This window comes from Vanessa cardui, chromosome Z, assembly GCF_905220365.1.
Source record: "Vanessa cardui chromosome Z, ilVanCard2.1, whole genome shotgun sequence".
Lineage (NCBI taxonomy): Eukaryota > Metazoa > Arthropoda > Insecta > Lepidoptera > Nymphalidae > Vanessa > Vanessa cardui.
The window spans coordinates 3150955-3173237 of record NC_061154.1 but is presented as its reverse complement, the minus strand read 5'-3'; the positions used below and the strand labels follow the sequence as shown (position 1 = coordinate 3173237).

General features: G+C 32.5%; 1 protein-coding gene across 1 annotated transcript in view; it reads right to left on the bottom strand.

Annotated features, from left to right (window-relative positions):
• Positions 1 to 22283, bottom strand: part of LOC124543384 (glutamate receptor 1-like) — a 184331-nt gene that overhangs the window by 46693 nt on the left and 115355 nt on the right. Inside the window, exons 3-4 of the mRNA XM_047121598.1 lie at positions 16514 to 16641; positions 4457 to 4583 (exon numbers count right to left, since the gene is read on the bottom strand). Of these exons, the coding sequence (XP_046977554.1) occupies positions 4457 to 4583; positions 16514 to 16641 (255 nt within the window). The remainder of the gene's footprint in view (positions 1 to 4456; positions 4584 to 16513; positions 16642 to 22283) is intronic.

Here is a 22283-nt window from a genome sequence, read left to right as displayed (position 1 = left end):
AACCGTCACTAAGAATAACGACCGAATAATATTACAAGTGTTTTTATTATAAGATTGCATGATATTGCAAGAAAATATGTGAATCTGACAGACAGACTTTGGCGATTCAATACAAAATATCATATCTAATTTAAATTTATAATGACTAATTAGGCCATCAAGAAGGTTTCATGTTGATGTAACACTAGACGCTGTCAAAAGATTTTACACTATTTTGAACCAAGTTATCATACTATGTAAGTTTGATTTTATATGCGGTTGTCTGTTTAATGCTTTTGTTTCAAAAGGTACTAAGAGTTTGCTACTTGATAAAGGAATTAATTTGAAAACTGAAGAAGGTTTTCTTACTCTGACTGTACCTGTACCTCAAAATTTTGTGTAGAATATACAGATCGAGAAATTCACGCCTATTTCGAATAAATATTAAGTGAAAATGAAATAATCGTTTATTGTAAAGTTACAGTGACATACCAACGGCTTGAAAGCATGACAGACTATTAGGTAAATATTGTTGTTTTTCTTGTAATGTGTCCTATGTATTTTTCATGCTTATCATTACATAGTATAAAACAAAGTCGCTTACCGACATATGTTCTATGTATGATTAGACTTTTAAAATTACGTAATGATTCGGATTTTTAATTAAATAGAGTGATTCAAGAAGGTTTTTAACAATTTTTGACGTTTCTAATGTGACGTCTTAAGTAAACATATTCTGTAGTATAATTAGTATCAGTATAGCATCCGTGCGAAGCCGGGGCGGTTTGCTAATCATAAAATAAATCACGGATCACACAAGAGTAACATAAAGGAGTGAAAAAAAAATTGGTTCACGAAGACCGTCTTATCGCTTTTAGCGATATCTAACAGAATGTCTTTGTTGAAAGACGTTCGGTGCAGACGAAGTGTTTTTTTTTTAAACTCATTTATATTAAACTATATCGAAAAAGTACGCAACTGTTCATCCTCATTAAACATTTAATGATGAATATTATTTATTTTTGTTAAAATATTGTATTTATTATTTATTAAACATGAAATATTTTTATTATTTTTATATTTAAGTATACAATTTCGGCCTGTATTTAAAAATCGAACGTAAAAGTAAATGTTCTATTATATAATTAATTATGACGTTTAATCTTCTCTTGATAAATAATATTTAAGTTTTTTTTGGGAATTCATTTCTGTAATTAGGTATATTTGATTTCATATATAGTACATAGAAACGAGAAAGTACCAGGGTATCTGTAGTTTCAGTTTATGCCAATATTAAATTTACCTACGCCAATAGAAGATCATGTATTAGCATGAATTCGAATTGACTTTTTTAGTTACATAATTCACTCACCGAAGCTTGTTTGATACCTTGGACTCAAAGCACAATATAACTAGTACATCCGCTTCTGGTTCAATTGTACTATCGGGGTAAGAAAAGGTTCGTCATCTTAAGATCTATTTTCCTATTCGATGTTTAGATTCAAAAAGATACTAAGACTTTAACACTTGATAAAGGAATGAATTTTAAAACTGACGAAGGTTTTCCTACTCTGACTGTACAATTAAGTATAAATTTTATCTGAGTAATTAATAAATGATAGAGCCAAATTCTTGGAGCATTATTTTTGATGCGATAATTATGACGCAATTCGACATCAACGGTAATAATAAAGTTAACGCTGATGGAGCAATCATCGGAGAAAATTATCTTCTCACATATATTTTCAACCGACTTCCAAAAGGAGGAGGTTATCAATTCGTCTGTATTTTTTTTTTTTTTTTTTTTTTTTTTTTTTTTTATGTTTGTTACCTCATAACTTTTCACTGGGTGGACCGATTTTGATATTTTTTTTTTTGTTTGAAAGGTAGTGCTTCCCGTGGGGTCCCATTTTTTTTATTTTTTTTTCCGATGATGGTATCCGTATGAAAACGACATAAGTCTTAAATTTGCATTATGTATATGCGCGACAAATAGGTGAATAACTGAAAATCACGTTAACCAATTTTGATAATTCTTTTTTTATTATAAAATATATACTTCAAGGGTAATTTGGTGAAAGTTTGGTAAGGTTCTGAGCACAGGATCCATGACAAAGTAACGGAACGGAAGGGAACGGAACAATTCTGAGGAGCACGTTAGCGATACTCGGTCGAATCTTTTATTTATAGGTTATTTGGATATTTGAGTCACCTTCCGTAATGTGGTTATGTTTATGTAATTATCATAGTCGAATATTATAATCAACTAGCTACCCACCCCGGCTTCGCACGGGTGCAATACTGATACTAAATATACTACAGAATTTGTTTATATACGACATCACATCGCAAACTTCTAAAATTATCAGTGTTTCTTTACTATATTGTTCATGTTTTATATACACAAACATTCCCCTTGAATCACACTATCTTTTAAAAAAAACCGCATCAAAATCCGTTGCGTAGATTTAAAGATATAGGGACAGAGAAAGCGACTTTGTTTTATACTATGTAGTGATGGAACTCCTATACGGCTCGCAGTTAGGGTGCGATATGGGGCAGAATTTCTTACTATCTTTAATCAAATTTTGTGTATGTGATGTGATGTCATATGATGTACGAAATATAGTTGGTCTTTTTCAAAGTTTTTTTGCTGAGTTCGATTACAGCTCTTTCGAGGGATCCTTGTAGTTTACGCCGCGTGACGTATTAAATCCGCATTTTCGAAAGTCTATTTTTGCTTTATTCGCAAGTTTCCTTTGAAATTGTCCTCGAAGTAGTTTCTGACTCATATAAACGGAACGTTTAATCTATCCATATTAAAAAAAATTAGTTAGTCAACATCAGCTTCACTTAAAATCAAAAAATAAATAAAATTTTAACAAAAAGAAAAACCGACTTCAAACAAAACACTATTTTAAAACAAATGAATATGCACGAAAAAGTAATAAAAATAATTGCGTATTCAACATATTTTTTAGAGTCTTCCTAAGTTAAATGAAATAAAAATATTAGACTACTTAAAAGTCGATTAACGATTATATCATGTAGTTATAATTATTGTTATATTTGGAGTCGGTGTCAGCCAATAAAACCTTACAGTATATCTATCAAAAAACAATACGAGAATACTTTAACAAATATGTTTTTTACAAATTACCTTTTACACAATAATATACTGGATCAATCAAGGGGCTCGTATCGCTTCTTTCTTTTGATTGTTGGGGCAAAGGCACCGTGGCTGACACCGACTCCAAATATACCAATAACTATAACTACATGATATAATCGTTAATCGACTTTTAAGTAGTCTAATATTTTTCATTTCATTTAACTTAGGAAGACTCTAAAAAATATGTTGAATACGCAATTATTTTTATTACTTTTTCGTGCATATTCATTTGTTTTAAAATAGTGTTTTGTTTGAAGTCGGTTTTTCTTTTTGTTAAAATTTTATTTATTTTGTTAATAATAAATAATGGCAGATGGACGATTATCAAATAGGATGCATTATGGTAATTAAGTTAGGCTATAATATGAATGTGTATCCTATGAGCTTGTTGTCTTTGTTTAAACATAATTATCATAGGACATAACAGGATACACTTGTAAAAATCTGTTTGGGTTAATTAGCTTATTTCTTAAGATATAATAGAATACAAAAGCGTGACGACCTAGGAGGTATGCAATTAAAAAAAACACAGCTACGATTACTCACAGTAATATGACTACCGGGGTAGAGTTTAAAATTTTCATTTTGACCGTATAATGTAACATGTAGGCCACTAAATATATAATTTATTTAGCTGTAATTTTAAAAATGGATAAGTATTAATTTCGAAATTCTTTATTCAAGTTGAAGTACTACACTTTTTCATTGATCGTCTAAATTCTACCAACGTTTCGGAAAAAACATCTCATTTCTCGGAAAAAAAAGAGGAAGTGACTAAGTGTTTTTTTTGTAATTATCTTTATTAGAGTGAGATGGATTAAATTATTTTTTTTAATTCATATTTTCATTTCCAAGGCTGTTGCTGTCATCTACAAAGTCGTTAATGCTGTGTGAACCTTTATCACATGTTCAAAGGACATTCCTTTGACGTGTTTTAAACCTTCCAAAATATTTTTAAGGTAACGTATATCGGAGTGTCCTGTAAAAGAACGACTGACTATTGTATGTTACAAGAGTAACAACTTTATGTTAGTACCTTAAATCACGCATATTGAATTTTATAGAACATCACGAAAGTATATTACAACCATATAACGGCAAACCAAATGTTATATATGATTGTAGATCTCGAAAGCAAAACGACGTGATAGCGCTTTTCTATAGCTAGAAAATAAATATCACGTTCCATTTTGTACTTAAATGATATATATCGAGTTCGATTACTATTGACGCATCAATGCATGTATGTAAAGAAAATTCCTAGACTAAATACGTAATGTAGTTGGAACAAAAAATAAAACTCACCATCATGAGAATCGTAGACGTAAATGATACTCTTCCAGCCGTAGTAGGTCACGGTGTCGATGATAGCCTTGTGATAGTCTGGTCGGAGACTAATAGCGTAGTCGATAAGTCCAGATGGGGGAATCACCTGAAATTTATTAAAGTTTTAATAAAGATAACCAGTGTTAAAATTTAGCTTTTAGCTACAACATATATATATTTTTTATGTTTTAGTGCAGTTCTTCAGAAGACCACCGTGGTCACGTAGTACACCAGTTTTCGGTTAACGGCCGAATCGATGTAGAAAAAGTTCATTAGTTTTTTACGTTGTCTTGGGTGGGTGTTTGTGGTACTGTCATTACTCTGATTTCCATAACACAAGTGTTAAGTTACTTCATCAGAGTAATGTAGTTCTAGTGTTAATAATAAAGAGCAGTTAATCATCTAGCACAGATTAAATTTTCAAATGAATAAGATTTTACTATAAATCCCCTATTTCCTTCAATCCTAATCAGACGAGGAGACGATAGGAAAAAGTTCAGGCGCAATAAAAACGGTTCTACAAGTATTCTGAATTAGGAAAGACTACTCCTGTCTATTTCTAAACTGTAATTTTTGGGAATTTATTGATATAACTTTCTTTACAAGTTAATTATGTTCTACTAGATGATATTTTTGTCAATATTCATGATCAAAATCCATATAAAAAACACATTAAAATCGCGAACCGATTATTATTTATTATTAAAAATTTCACATTTCATTTAATACATAATGATATTTCATAAAAGGCTGATCTAATAACGTTTTATATTGCATAAACTATGAATACGACGTTAGTTTTTATGTCCTTTGGTAACGAGAGATTTATATTAAAGCCAATACAGTTTTTTCGCATTATTTATGTAACACAATATATTTTCAAAGTGTTCCCATATTAATTTTATAAACAGACGATGTTATCAAAGAATTTGTATTGACTGAAATAATGTAGTTGATAAAACCTTCACATATATAGTTAATTTAAGTTTGTATTTTAGATCGCCGTCCGTCTGTAAAAGTCAATGTGTAGAAACCTTCGTATGTTCGTGTATCCGTCAAATCTTACATAATGGTTGGATTTTGTGCAGGCAGATTTGGGAAGGTACCGGCACTATTATACTAACAGACAATTGATTCCGATCGAAGATACAAAAGACGTAACATTTTTGTCGTAGGCTCGAGTAGTGGACAGTCCTAAAAGACAGGTGACTTACCATCAAGTACATCTTTAAAAAATCTGAGAGATGTATGTAACTCAGATGTAACGAAGCTTCTGAAATATATTATGTATCAAATAATACAGATAATAAAATAAATTAACAAAGTTTGAAACTTATGACAAAATTGGTAATAAAAACTTTCTAACTATAAAGATTTTTTTTTTAATAATATTATATAAAGACAAAAGAAAAAGTCAGACTGAAAGAGGAAGATCCTTTAAGCTTGCAAAAGGCATAACACTTTTTCCTAACGAGGGCATGACGATTGCTACTAGTTTAATTAATGTAAGCCATGTAAATAAACTTCAGTCCAAATATATTGATAACATATGTCTCATGTATCTTATACGTATTCGTAATGCGTAAAATAATATGAAATTGAAAATATTATTTTTTTTCAATAGATTTAATACGTGTAATATTTTCAGTTGTTTTTCGGCCAGACGTTGTTCAGACCTAATCTATCAATTTGATCAAATATTTACGATGATATTTCGATCAAATTCTTATTTATTTATTTAACACATATAAATAATTCCAGACAGTAAAAGCAATATTACTCGACGCTTGCACACACACAGAAAATGTATTAAGTGATTAGTTAACCGCTATTAGTTCAGAAATCAACAAAGCTTGATTTTGTCAACAGAAAATTAACAAAATATATACTATTTATTATTTAGACAATGAAATTATTCTTCTTGTTAAGCTCTTACAATAAAGGCGTGTCGTTAAAGTTTTAACGGATTCTTGTGATAAGATTATAAACTCGATATTTATAAACTCGGAGTGAAAATAATTAATCAGTGAAATATACTAAAATAAAATAAAAGTGATTTTTGATCGATATTAATGACAACTCTATAGCACACATATATTCATGTACTGACTTTCAGTTTCAAACATTCACGGTCACTTTTCCAATTTGTTCCTTCAAAGCCCGATTTCAGCTCTACGACTTCGTAATTCAGTGTGATGCGTGTATTAACCGGTGGTCAATGCATTGCCAATAGTTAGGTTTGAGTGCGGTCAACCATAATTACACAAAGCTGCACAAAATGCCATGCCAGTGGCCACAAAGGTCCAATAGAGTAACAAGCTTAAATAGTTCATGTAATTAACAAATAGAAGCGAAGGAGGACTTAATCTAAATATTGATTTTTTTACCTAATAGGCCTTACGATGCCATAGATTTTGAAATTCTAGATTCAAAGCCCGGATTGGTAATTGAAGGTGCTTGTATTCCCGAGTCTCAGACTGTACGTAACGCCTGGTTCTGTGTCTGTGACTAAGGGAATAGCAAGTGCATCTGCGCTTATTATGTGCTTATTTTAGCACCGATCCTGTTTTCGATGAGAACAGCTATCACCAGTTAGATCACCGCGCCATACAATGTCAATGTAATCTAGTTAGTTTAAAGATTTATCATTTTTAATAATATATTATAAGAGATGCTTATTGAACACAGAGTAAGGTCACCAGTTGACATCTCTCTGTCAAAATCGAATCAAGAGCATTTCAAAAATATATTCACTAAAAGAGCAGTAATTTAGAAAATAATATATATAGTTATAGTAGTGAGGATATGTGATATAAAATCTAATTTTATAAAATAATTCAATTCGAAATAAAATTAGACATCGTTTATAAGAATAAAAATCCAAACAATTCCATACTTGTTATAAAATAATACAGAAGTACAGGCCATTATACCAAACGGTATAATAAAAGAGAAACGAGGTTCCGTATACCGGCTTGCATGGGTCGCACGCGTGACTCTTAATATTCGAGAAATACAGTTCAATATTGAATGACAATACTTCCCTATCATATCGAGTAAGGAATTTTACAAAAGTATTAGGCAAGACGAGATTCCACGCGAGCCAAGTCGAAGACAATAGCAGTTATTACTTAATTTAATAATATCTTTCAAATAGATTCTAGATAACAATAGCTTAACGTTCCGAATTTCGTTAACGAACTTAATATAACGTTGAATCGTTTTAGGGTTCTCTTTAAGACAAATGAACGCTTTGTTACTTCTGAAATATTAAAAATTATATATTCTCTGATTTATTATTAAATAATATAATATTTAATAATAAATGTTGTTACTTATAAATTGGTATAAAATTCAAAATACCTCTTCTTATAACAATGAGTCTTAGAAGTTTATCTTTTTTCGTAAATGAAAGACATAATCAACGATTTGCCTTAAATAACATGGTATAAATTTGCCCACTAATCAAAACAAATGAGCAGGGAAAATGACATAATAATCGATTTGAAAATTTAACTATAATTATAATACTGCGTGTCATTTAAAACCTCAATTTTTTTTGGTGATATTTTCTATACTTTTATATAGATACTCGTATTCCTATTCGTATTATATGTATAATCCATCATCAAACGAAAATTGGACTAAGCTTCATTACTCTACATAAATTAAACTTTAACTCTAATTGACAATATTATTTACGAAGTAGAATTAGAAGTAAAACAGTGGTTAACCAATTTCTCAGAAAATCAAAGCTCTACAAATACTAGAAACCAAGGTGTAATGTAATTTAGGTCCTTTTTAAGAACTAGAGCCCTTAAAATATGAAGCTATACTTTTCACGTTCGTATGAAAATTGTTTGATGATAGGCAATCAAAGAGCGAGTTGCTTCCAGGGAATTTGCATGGAAAATTTAAGTGAAAAATGTCTTATTTCCGTACGAAATATTGCTCCATAAAGGTTAGAATTGCATATAATGATTTTTAGCGCCTCGCCGCAAAGTGACAATTTCCTTGATGAGGCACTCTCCAGGATAGGACGGCAGTTTTTTTCTTTGTTCGAAGGTAAACCGCTTTCTCTATATAATTTTATATAATGTTTATTTCCTTTCGACGCGAGTTTACTTAAGCGGATGTATATTTATGTAACGTGCCAGATGCTGAGCCTCCTACGTTATGACGTTAAATTTTATTGAAACAGTTTTGAATGTGCGATGGATGTTCTCTTATCATTCGAAGTGTAAATGAACGTTTATCATAAGCAGGGAAATACTCAGTATTCTGCTTAATATAAGTACCGTGCGCAGAGATGGCCCAGTGGTTAGAACGCGTGCATCTTAACCGATGATTGCGGGTTCAAACCCAGACAAGCACAACTGAATATTAATGTGCTTACTTTTGTGTTTATAATTCTTCTCGTGCTCGGCGGTGAAGAAAAATATCGTAAGGTGCATGTGTCTAATTTTTAAAAAAATCTGCTACAAGTGTTTTTCACCAATTCCCGTACCACCACGCTGTTCCCGCATTGGAACGGCGTGGTGGTATATGTTCCAAATCTTCTCCTCAAAGGGAGAGGAGGCCTTAGCCCAGCAGTGAGAAATTTAGAGGCTATTGTTGTTGTGCTTAATATGGGTATAAAAAGACACAATGTTAAAAAGATAGTATTATTTCTATTTGGTAGGTCAACTCTAAATAAAAACCTTTAATCGTTGTATTATATTTTGACGGATGAATTAGCCAGTGATAACCACAACCACAGGCATACAGGACATAACATCTTAGTACCCAAGTGTGGTGACGCATTTGCGATGTAAGAATTGGTTAATATTTTTACGATGAGAATGCATTCGTAATCACATAAAGAATTAAACGTTAAATTTAATACGCTAGGATATCTGTATATGTTAAATGTTCAATGGGAAAAACATTTTATTAAAAAAGCTTATGTACAGATTCTACAACATCACGTTACGGCTCAAACACGCGCTATTAATACTGTAAAAACAAATGAAGATCATCGTCGAACGTGATCGTGAAAGTGGTAAGTAATGTTGATTCACGTAAAAACTATTCGCTTTACCAATAAATGTTAGAAAGTATGTTTACACGTTGTATATTTTACACTAGCTGTTACCCGCGACTTTGTTCGGGGAGAATATGATTATATTTACAAATTAAGTTTAAATTGTCGACCTCTGTGGTCGAGTGGTGTGTAAACCGGTTTTCATGGGTACGCCACTCCGAGGTCCCGGGTTCGATTCCCGACCGAGTCGATGAAGATTACCATTAGTTTTCTATGTTGTCTTGGATCTGGGTGTTTGTGCTACCGTCGTTTCTTCTGATTTTCCATAACACAAGTGCTTTAGCGACTTACGAGTACATTGGGATCAGAGTAATGTATGTGATGTTGTCTCATATATAAATATTACGTTAATAGTTGATATACAAAATAGTCTAAAACAGCTTATGTCATTTCTCAGGCTTTATACTATTTGTGTACCAAATTTCAGTTTAATCGGTCCAGTAGTTTTGACGTGAAAGTGATACAAACAGACAGATAAACAGAGTTACTTTCGCATTTACAATATTAGTATGGATTATAAGACTAAGTATACTGACGAAGTTAAATTTGAGACGAAGAATAATGGAACAATATCAACTAAAATTTTATTTGATTACCACACTTTAATTATTATTAAAAGTACATTTTGTAATAATAACTTCAACTTAATAAATGGGAAGGCCAACCGCTTCGTTACGTAACGCGTTACGGCGTTATCTGGCTTCCCTTTCTCTCACGCATACTTTAGTGGTAGGCAGGATCCTGTTCTCTCACTTTAACCCACAGTGCTAGTGTGGACAGAATTTTTATAAGTTACTACTGTTACTACTTCTGTCAGTCATTCCCAGACACACGCGTATTTATATTTTCCCAATCTAACCAATAATTTAAGATACGTCTTAAAAGTATCTATGAAAGACAATTTTTAAAATATCTCGAGAAATCGATGTGGATTTTATAGAATAGTAGTGATTTTTAACCTTTATTATGTTTTGTCTAAATGAGAGAGAATATAGAAACCTAAAAAACTATCACGTTAGAATGCGTATTAGGTGCGTGCTCCACTGAACTAGTTTTGCTAATGTAGTATAAGGGTGCTTATATCAACTTTACATTGAACAAACAAACAATAATAATTCTTGCTTATTTTCGGGAAGGAAATTTGAAATTCCCAATTTTTCTCAATATTATAATATGCGTGTATTAAATATATAAACCATCTTGAATCTGTCTTTTCTATAAAATAACTACATTAAAATTCGCTACGTTTAAAAGAAATTTTGTTGCACATTTTGTTTTACAGTTTAGGGACACCTGGAAGGCGGTTTCTTGCCAGTGTATAAACACGAATTGCCATGACGATCGCTTAACCAAAGACATCGAAGACTACTTAAGTTTGAACGCTATAGAACTTGGAGTACGGTAGCGTCGTCTAGTCGAAGTTACAAAAGGGAGTAGCGCAAAATCCTTCTAAATTAAATAATAATGTTTGGTCAAGCAATGTGGAAATCTTTTAGCCTCAAATCAACAGCATAATTATTTATATGTTGTAGTCCAAATAAATATTAATATAAATGAATTCAACAAACAACAACAACAACAACAGCCTACAAATTTACCATTGCTGGGCGAAGGCCTCCTCTACCTGTGAAGAGATGGTTTGTATCATATTCCACCAAGCTGCATCAATGCGGGTGGATTCACATGTGGCAGAATTTCGTTGATTTTTTTTTTATTTAGACACATGCAGGTTTCCATCTATGTTTTCCTTCACCACCGAGCACGAGACGAAATATAAACACAAATTAAGCACATAAAATTCATTGGTGCTTGCCTGGGTTTGAACCCGCATCATTGGTTCGTTCGTTCTAACCACTGGGCCATCTGGGCAAATAAAATTTTCTAGTGTATAATTAAGTCGTTACAACACAAATAAACTTGAAATATTTTTATTTGAGGTCATATTAAATATGATTATAATTTTTGCTCGCCTTCGAGTTGTTGAAAGTTAAGAGTTTATTTCATTGAAATTAGTGTAATAGTTTTGAACTTGTGGAGGGGTGGGTCACTAGTGTCTCATAAATGGTAGTTTAAGGCGTGTGCAGCCCGTTTGTGGTCTCATACTATTGCAAGGCGAAACTAATTTGCGGCTTGTGTAATTTATGCACATTTCAGCTGATATTTATGTTTCTATCATTGCTTCATAAATTTTTACCTAATTTATTCAATGTAATCGCATCAAGCTGGTTTCCTAATAATATGTAATTAGAAGTTAAAATAAAAGAACACGCATTTTTGTTCACAGGATTCACGTAAAACCGAAGATTAAATTTAACCTTAAGGTTTTTGTATTGATCCCAAAATTTCACTTCGAAAATCACAAATTACAAGGTGACTATCGATTCGAAATTAGTCTTAAACTCTGTAACAATATATATAGTGTATGAAGAGTCGATGGTTTGAATATTGAGTATGGGTATAAATATCGAAATATTTGTCGAGGTTTGCGAGGTGTAGTCATGTTGGCATTTGAACGCGGTTTCATTGTTCGATGAGCCGAAAAGGCCTAAGGGCTACACGAAGATTGCCGATTCAAAACCGGACAACCACCCTAATTCTCAAGTACTTTTTTGGTGTTTATGTTTAATCCTGTGAAAATCCTTGATACGTGTGATCTAACCTTCTCTTCATATGAAGAGATCTCTTACCATCGAAACTGGTAAAGCACCAATAAATTTTAGATCAGCTAGGCGTCATAGGCGTCATGAATTTCTTTCATTGTTTTATAAGATTATATCATGGTTAATTCCATACCTTTAAAGTAAAAAAAGTAAAGCAACAGCCTGTAAATTTCCCACTGCTGGGATAAGGCCTCCTTTTCCATTAAGTTGCGTTTTTATGGAATGCAATTTTGGCAGAATTTCGATGAAATTAGATACATGCAGGTTTCCTCACGATGTTTTCCTTCACCATCGTGCACGAGATGAATTATAAACACAAATTAAGCACATATATACATACATATAGTGGTGCTTGTCTGGGTTTGAACTCGCAACCATCGGTTAAGATGTACTCGTTCTAGCCACTGGGCCATCTCAGCTCAATATTTTAAAACGATGCCTCAGGCTTAAATGTAATAATCAAACTTAAGTAACACCCGTGACATTTTCGAAAACGATTTTTATTATATTCTCCTACTTTCACTTTGTAAATGTAATTTGTCTGACTTCCCTGTGTAATTTAATTTTAACGAAGATGACCTTTGATCCATTAGCGTTGTCGCACAAAATTAACTATGATATAGTTTTATGGAATTTCGATACTTAAATTAATAAAATACGGCATAAAATCGCTTGATCTTTTTCGAGTTGATTGGTTTATTTTACGCGTAATGTGAGGCTATAAATAATTATTGAATAATTGAATCTTTCAAATTACTCCTCGTCTAGATTGGTATCACCCACTTATCAGATATTTTACCGTCAAACAGCAGTAATCAGTATTGTTGTGTTGTTTGAAAGGCCAGAACCAGTGTAACCACAGGCACAAGGGACATAATATCTTTCCCAAGGTTGGTACACATTGGCGATGTAAGGATTGGTTAATATTCTTACCTGGCCAATTTCTCTTATAGATAGCCGTGTGTTTGCTTAGATTATGGAAAAATTGAAAACCGAATCGGCTTGATAGAAGTAATAGTCTTTTTTCATTAGACAGTTTTCAGCACCCTGATCGTGATGTATCACTTTCCAATTTTGATGCGGTGAATACAAAATGGACTATAATTTCCTATGCTAGGCTAGCTAGTAAGAGGTATCTACCCAGACGGTCTTACATACAGCCCTATTAACAAATTATGAACAAATGATTATAACTAGTATTGGCCTGTGGGTTCCCTCACGTTTTAGGGGTTGGCCGTCTAAAGTTGGGAATAAACAAGTAACCTATGTCCTTCCTCGGAATTCATGTTTGGGCTATATCAAATTTCCTAAAATTCCGTTCAATAGTTTAGCCGTTAAAGCGTAATAAACAGACAAACAGACTTAATTTATCGGTTAAAAAATGTATGATAAATTATTATTAATATAAATTGTGCACCAATAATGCCGTTGTACTTTTCCTTTCAGGAATATAAATTGTCTGCCCCATTTTGATTCAGCCTCTAACGTAATTATTGAGAGGGGCATAACCGTTTAGATCTTATAAACGTTTCTTCAACAATATAAGGCGAGGTTGATACTTATAATAGTATCAATGTATACGATTGCTGTTTATGACTGACCGATGTAGCCTAAATGGCCTTAAAAATGAAATACTATTTATATATTATAATATAAATAGGCTATTTGACAATGCGAAAAATAAATTGTGAATTATTGTAATCACTATATATTATGAGTTAATAAATGGTTATTTACTAGCGTAAGATGAAAATAATACTTAATTTATTCAAAAATCCATAAATAAAAATACAGTTTTTCAAACGTTTGTAACGTGACAAAAAATGCTCCCGATTGGCCGGGCTTATGATGAAGTCACTTTCTTGTTAACCTTGCTTTTCTACTATATGTACCACAGATTAAAATACAGGAAAGTGACGTCACCGACCCAATTGCAGCTCCATATTGTCCAAGTAGCGTTTTTGCGCGCTATTTAAATTTTTATAAAAAATATGATATATTTCGGCAAATATGTACTAGAGATAAAAAAAATCTACTTTTACTGTATTCATTAACTTATAAAATTGATTTTAAAAATCAGTCAAATAGCCTATTTGACATTATACAACGGTACACGGATACAAAGCGCTGAAATTGCCTAATGCTTGGATATGAAAATTGTTATAACGTTTGGATGAATTATTTATAGTTGAATGATGCTTATTATTATTTTGTGATTGCACTAGAAATTCGTTCGTATTGTTCATGATAAAATTGCGTTAAACTATTTTTGGATTGGACATTTGGGTTTATTGTGTATACAAAATATTTGTCGGATTCGTTTCATTGTGAGATATTTTTGGATATATCTAATGTTTTTGCTTGGTGGTAGGGTTTTGTGCAAGACCGCCTGGGTACGTACCCACCACCCACTCATTAGATATTCTACCACTAAACAACAGTACACGTATTGTTGTGTTCCGGTATGAAGGGTGAGCGAGCCAGTGTAACTACAGACACAAGAGACGTATCTTATTAGTTCCCAAGGTCGGTGGCGCATTGACGATGTAAGGATAGTTAATATTTCTTACAGCGTCATTGTCTATGGGTGATGGAGACCACTTACCATCTGGTGGCCCATATGCTCGTCCGCCAGCCTATTCCATAAAAATAAATAAATAAAGTTTTAATTTTATGACAACTGCATGTCTTCCTCGATTTAAACAAAAACAAATCTGCTTGCTACGTCGTTTGATCGTCTTATATCTTGTTAGTCTTCGATTTAGTTTGTACAGCTGAAGATCCTGATATATCGGTAATGAATTACGAATGTGTCTAGTTAAATTTGTATTTTTATCTATCATCGTGTTATCTTCACCAGATAAGTTATTAAGTTGCACCGTAAAGGCTTTAAGCCAATGCACATGCTCTTGATCTCTTATCGGTCGCAGTGGTTTTCCATATCATTGAATTTAAGCTTGTTGGAATAGACTGCACATGTTTTGACTCACACACTTACATTAGCCTTCAAGATATTTTTAGCATATAATATTAGACGGTCTTCGAAATGATGACTATATTTTTATTTAGTTTTCAATCATATATTTTTTAATTGTTATCTTTTTAGAAAAATCATGTTATAGATAACTTTCTCTTTATAATAAAAGATTGTGATTTTTAAAATTAGAAAATTATTATGAGCCGTCGAATATGCTAGAAACTACAAGCTTTGAAGTAATATACTCACCATAATATAAAAAAAATAATTCATAATTTCCGACTTGCGTATAGGTTATAATAATTATTACAGTCCATTTATTCAAGGCTCACAAGTAAATCTGTTTGTGTATCGGCTATTTAACTTCTTATATAATAATAAATATTGGACAACATCACATACATTATTCTGATCCCAATGTAAGTAGCTAAAGCACTTGTGTTATGGAAAATCCGAAGTAACGAAGGTACCACAAACACCCAGACCTAAGACGTCATAGAAAACTAATAAATCTTCTTCATCGACTCGGCCGGGAATCGAACCCGGGACCTCAGAGTGGCGAACCCATGAAAACCGGTGTACACACCACTCGACCACAGAGGTCTTCAATTCACAAAACGTTGCCAGCGAGACGAAACACAGGGTTTATGATATTTCACTGCTTAATACTCATGTTCTTGTATCGTCTAGATGGATTGCTGAAATTAACACACGTCTTGTTTTGGTAATACGGTTACATGTCAAGCACGAAATGCATTTCGTGATACCGTTTAATCATCGGATACAGCTATTTCTGAATTTGATTGCGTAATAAGATTGTTCGCCTGTATTACGGAATATTTCTGTTGATTGTGTTAAGCAAAGGATGTTTATCAGATACCATTGCTTAGTTCCTAAATCATACTAACTTTCTTAAAAAAATAATTAAGAATGTCGAAACGAGGTATAAATGAGCCGAGAACCGTGATTGCCCAGTGGTTACAACGCGTGCATCTTAAAGGGTGTTTGCGGGTTCAAACCCATGCAAGCACCACTGATTTTCTTTGTGCTTGATGGCGAAGAAAAACAATGTGAGGATACCTGCATATGTCTAATTTCAACGAAATTCTGTCACTTGCGTATCCACCAAACCCCATTGGAACAGCGTGGTGTATGCTCCAAGCTTCTCCTCAAAGGGAGAGGAGGCCCAGCAGTGGGAAATTTACAGGCTGCTAATGATGTATAAGTTTGATATACTGTTTTGTTTTCGACTAGTTTTTCGACCTTTTATTTGAAAATTTTTAAATAAATGTATTATATTTAAAATATCGTCTCACCTTTTCAGGGAACCAGGGCGTCACGAAGGGTACTTGAAACGTGTTCGTATAAGAGTGCAGGGTATCAAACGAGTCCGGCGTAACGGCTCCAAGCATGGACACCACGCCGCGAGAGAATTGGTTGCAAACTGGAACAAAAAATACATTGAGTTACTTTAAGTCGACAAAGGAAAATGATAATCGCAAATATTGCATTCGAGTCGTATTGAATATAAAAAGTATATTCTATAAAATTAGTCAAGCCGTAAAATCTATGTATATAGAGAGATGGAATTGAGCATAGATTCAAACAATAATTTAAAATGTAATCGAGAATAATCTTTTACCTCTTAAATTTTTCACCAATGAAATTAAATTTATATATTCCGCATAAGAATCGAAGAATACTCACTAATGTTCTTAAGGTGGTAATATCTATTTTAGTGATTTAATATTTTAATGATTATCACATAAAAACCACTATTCCGATCGATATGGACTTACTTTATTTAAGCAGATTCTGAATTATTTCCAGTCGTTTCGCTATTACACCGAATAATTAGAAAGAGGGTATAAAGAGTAGCACCGAATAGTGTCGTAGACCTGTGTTAGGGCACATACTTGTGCGGCTCAGGGCCAGTGCCGTAAATAGCTTTTTCTACGCCATGTGCGAGCTTCTATAACTGCACCCTATTTAAACAGATCCTTTGCCTATTTTACTCACTAAAACTTAAACGCAGTTTCACTACTGCAAATGCGGTGTCCATTAACGATAAACACTAAACACAAATACGTTCGTGCGCTGGCAAAAAATGAGCGCGATGTATGTTTTTAATGATACTTGCATGTAAGTACGGTTGTATTTGAATTTGGAATCGAGTACTAGGGGCTCAGCGGAAACTTAACAAGAGCAAAACTAAAAAACAATAGTCCTGCCCAGTCTGTCTATTCTTGCGCCCCCGAGAGTTTACGCCCAGGTTTCACCGCCCTATTTACGCCACTGGTCAGGGCACAGTTGGCTAGTCCCTTACGAATGGCCGCTGTTGACGAAATCGGTCAGGATGTCATTTATTATATCTCATAAATAAAATCCATTTATATTAATTAAATAAATTGAAACGTTGATGAGTTTGACCTCAAAACAGTTTTATCCGTATTTCGGCTGTAATCATGTGTTGGTCCGGTAATATACGTGTAAATTATGAAGGCTCCCAGTTAAATTTTGTTTGTGGCGGGCCTGGGTCTCCTAAAGTGATGACGTTTAAATAATCGTACCACCGATCTACTGACGAGGGGCCTGGCAGGGATAAAGCTATATTTAAATTGTAAGAAAAGTCGACAGCTTTTTTTAAAACATTTTGGACCTGTTTATGTACTGACAATCATGGAACATAAAATGGTATTTTATCTCATAAATAAGTGAAAAGTAGTGAGGCTGTAGATGTTTTCAGTGGTTTACTTAATCAGACTATAAAAAATTTGTGTGCATACTTTACTTTCTCTGTAGTTATTAATATTCGTTTATGTTGCTGTAATGGATATATAATTCCTTTTTTTAATATTATTACTGAATTGAAACAGATTTTAAGTTATCATCTTAATAAGTGTCATTTGGTGGTTTGTACAGCATATAAAGAAGATTTGTAAATAAATATTTCATCAAATTTTGGGTCTCCATTAGTTTATATGTAATTATTTGAAAATAGAATACGAAGCCATAATGAATATAACAACAAATTACATTCGACTTATATTTTTGGAGATTTCTGTAAATTCTTTTAATTTTCATTGGCACCAGTGTGATCGCAGCCTTAGAATAGTTTATAACTTAATCAACGGTACCCTTATTTTGTGAACCATAGAGGTCTCCGGATTGCTTGTTCTAATTGATCCCATTCATTCGCTGTTTTTATGTACCTACATAATTTACTTTTATTTTTTCTGTATATTAAGTATATGCTTATTTAAATCTGGATAAGAACCTCTGAACTTCAACGTGCGTTATTCGTGATCAACTCATTTTACGGTGAAGGGAAATGTCATGATAATATGTACGTGTTGAAAGATGCACTAAATGGATATTAAAAATAAATAAAACTTGAATTTCGAAGTGATGATCGAATTCTAAAACAAATACTGATGATATATGTATGTAATGATATAAATTAAATTGCACTCTTGAGAAGCCAGCAGATTAATCTTATCCATTATTATCTTAAAAATGGATAATCTTTCCCATATATTGAATACGATGATACGATACAAGCAGTATTATATATGAACACAAAGCATTATTTGTATATTCTGTTATTAAAACAAATAACCAGTAAACACGTATTTTGTAAGCATTTTAGTTTATGTATTAATTGTAAGAAGGTCACACGCTTAGTCCCAAGACGCAAGCAACAATATATAATATTGTTAAGACATACTAGTCATTATACGTACCGAAATAGAGTTTATAATAGCATACATTCGAAAATCATCGTAGTGTACTGTACTATCGAATTAGTATGCCACGGTGCTTCCGTTAGAATATTACGAAAATTTTAGTAATATCGTAACTGAGATTCTCGCTAAATTTAAATATAGCCAAAAGCTATGGAATACTTCGAGTTTAAACAAAAGATACGTAGTTAGAATTTTCCTTTTAATTTTCTCGAAGGCTTACAAATGGAAGGAAAAGTATTTTTAAGATACGAAATTTTACGATTCACTATTCTTACGATATAGGTCAGATTACTATGGACGATTGTGGGTAGGTAATTAATATTGGAAAAAATGAATTTTAAATAGACATAATACTTACATATACTTTTTATATTTTTAGAAGACTAACGGTAAAGCGTTGTTCATTTTGGTTTTAGAATTATTTTCATACAGATTTTGTTATCGTATGCGATTTTGTCAATTGTCTCGTTCGCGGAGTAAATAAACCTGTTCTAAGAGATTGTTTGTCTTTTATTATAAATTAAACGCGACTATTATTTTTGATACATTTATTATATGAATTGCGCTCATGGAAAATTATTAAATAAATTTTGTGTGTTAAAATTCCTAATTTAAAAACAGTACCTGATATGACACTAGTATTTGCAACTTGGCATAACAAAATTTTTTATTAAGAATTTACTTTTTCAATAATTTATAAATCAAACTATCGGCTTGTGTATTTTTTTTAAACGGTTATTGGTCTGATAGAATAAAAACGTTTTCATTTTATTTTTTCGGTAACTCGATTTCCTTTAAGAACACTTGAACATATTACCTGTAAAAGTTGTATGTATAGACTTTTTCATTAAAGTCAAACTGCCTACAGATCGCATTGCTGACAGGATAGTGATCAAATGGACGATGTTACTTAAAATAGTGAAGATTATAATATTAAATTATTGTGTTTTTTTTTTTTCTATTTTCCCTTCTAAGATCCAACACGTTAAAAACCCCGAACCCTGCACCTGAAGCTCGCTGGCAACTATCACGTTTAAATTTACATATTATACTATTCATAAGTCAAGTGTTAGATATCAAAAACACATTATCTCAGCAACTGGACTTTAGTAAAAAAAAGGAATCAGTGCTCTGGTTCATGTAATTCTTCTGCTGCTTCTTGGTCTAAACTTCTTTTAAATTTTGTTTTATTAATGAATTTAAAACATCTATTTGTGATCCAGCTGCGCCAAGAACCAAAGCTTGGAGCTGTCTGTCTGTCTATTTACAACAAGACTTTATCAGCAGCTCGCGAATTGATTTTCGTAAAACATTTCTTATATCTGTTTCGTGACAAATAATCAGGTCTTAGGACAGTACGGAACTCTTAGATCACGATCCGCACTTAGTCAGATTCTCTATTTCTAAAAGAAATCATTCGATTCCCTTTTGTTTTACTAGAGCTTCATTTAAGTTTGAAATTCAGACCGTACTAGAGAACTCTGCGGTAAAGGAAAATATCGTGAGAAAACCTTCATATGTCGGAAGGAATTCTGATACATATCTATCCTGCAGGCTGTAGTGGATTAGGTTGCAGATACCGTACTTAACAGAAATGCCTTTGTCCAGTGAAAATGTATGTCCAGTGTACATGGTCTCTATTAATAAATGTTTTATATTTATTAGCGACATTCACTTACTTTACAATACGAAAAAAAAAAACAATAAATAAATATTAGAGAATCTTATATACATTACTCCGATCCCAATGTAAGTAGCTAAAGCACTTCTGTTATGGAAAATCAGAAGTAACGATGGCACCACACACATCCAGATCTAAGACAACATAGAATAATACTCAACTTTTTCTACATCGACTTGGCCAGGAACCGAAACCGAGTGAACCTCGGAGTGGCGTACCCATTAAGACCGGTGTACACACTACACGACCATAGAGGTCGTCGGACAATATACTCGTATAGTATAATAGTTAAAAACATAGGGTTTCCTTAATCAAATAAATAAAGTTCTATATTAAGTAATGGAGTATGTAGTATACGAGCCGAGTGCACTCCAGGGAGCAGAAAGTGACAATGGAGATGACATGAGGCCAATGTCAAAAAGGTCTTGCGTTCACGAAATCTTCATATCGAACCAGTTTCTTTTGCTTTTTTACTTCTGTGCTACGAAAACCGTATACATTTGAGCCAGAAAACTGTCTATGTCTATCTGTTGACGAAATCAATAATTTATTAGAATAACATCGATACGCATTAACGGAATATTAATATCTGGTAATTATAATGATTACAAATGCTTCTGAATTATAGAATAATTATTTATGTAGTCTTTCAAGGTTATATAAATTAAGGCAGAAATTTCCTGTTATAATAATAATTTCTTTAAATAACAATTGCTTGGAAAATTCTTTGGTTTCGATTACTTTTAGTGTTTGAACTCGGCTTAAACAGCTATTATAAGTGTTAATAAGTTAGCATTTTATTGTTATTCTGTGATAATATTTCACAGTTGTTTTATAAGCCTGTACTACAAAATACAGATTGAATTTCTACTAAATATAATAATGTGGTCTGCTTACAAAGTTATCATAGTTGACCGCTTTGAATAACATTATTTTGTTTGAATACGAAAAAGACTGGGCATATATATTTACTATACACAAGTATATTGTTTTAAGAAAGCTATGTTTTATGTCTTTCTTAAGTGAAAAGAAGGTTTAATATAAGATATAATATAAAATTTATAATGTTCATTGGAAAAGTGAAGAAAATGTTTTTCAGATTTGAACTAAGTAGAATAAAAGTACAATATGTTTCGGACGAGCATATGTGCCACCTGATGGTAAGTGGTCACCACCGCTCATAGACAATGCCAATGCACCACCCACCTTGGGAACTTAGATGTTATGACCCTTGTGCCTGTAGTTACACTGGCTCATTGGAACACAACAATATCAAGTACTGTTTATTTTGCGGTAGAATATCTGATGGGTAGGTAGGTGCTACCTACCCAGACGGGCTTGCACAAAGCCCTTACACGACTTTGAAGGCCTTTGTTTAGTTTTATTATTTTTATTAAAACTACGTTAATCCAACGATGTCAGACGAATCTTTTTTCAGAGTTAGTTTCGTACAATTTTCCAGTAAAAATGCAGCCTCTGTCACTCACATCCGTAAGCTATGTACAAACAATCACGCCAATCCGTTGCCCTGTTGCGTGAAAAACTAATATACCAAACATAGCACTATCGCAATTTTAATATGAACTATATTCTAGAGATATAAAACCTCTTTCTTTCTTTTTTAATTTGATATCGTTGAACATGATCAAAGATTGTGAG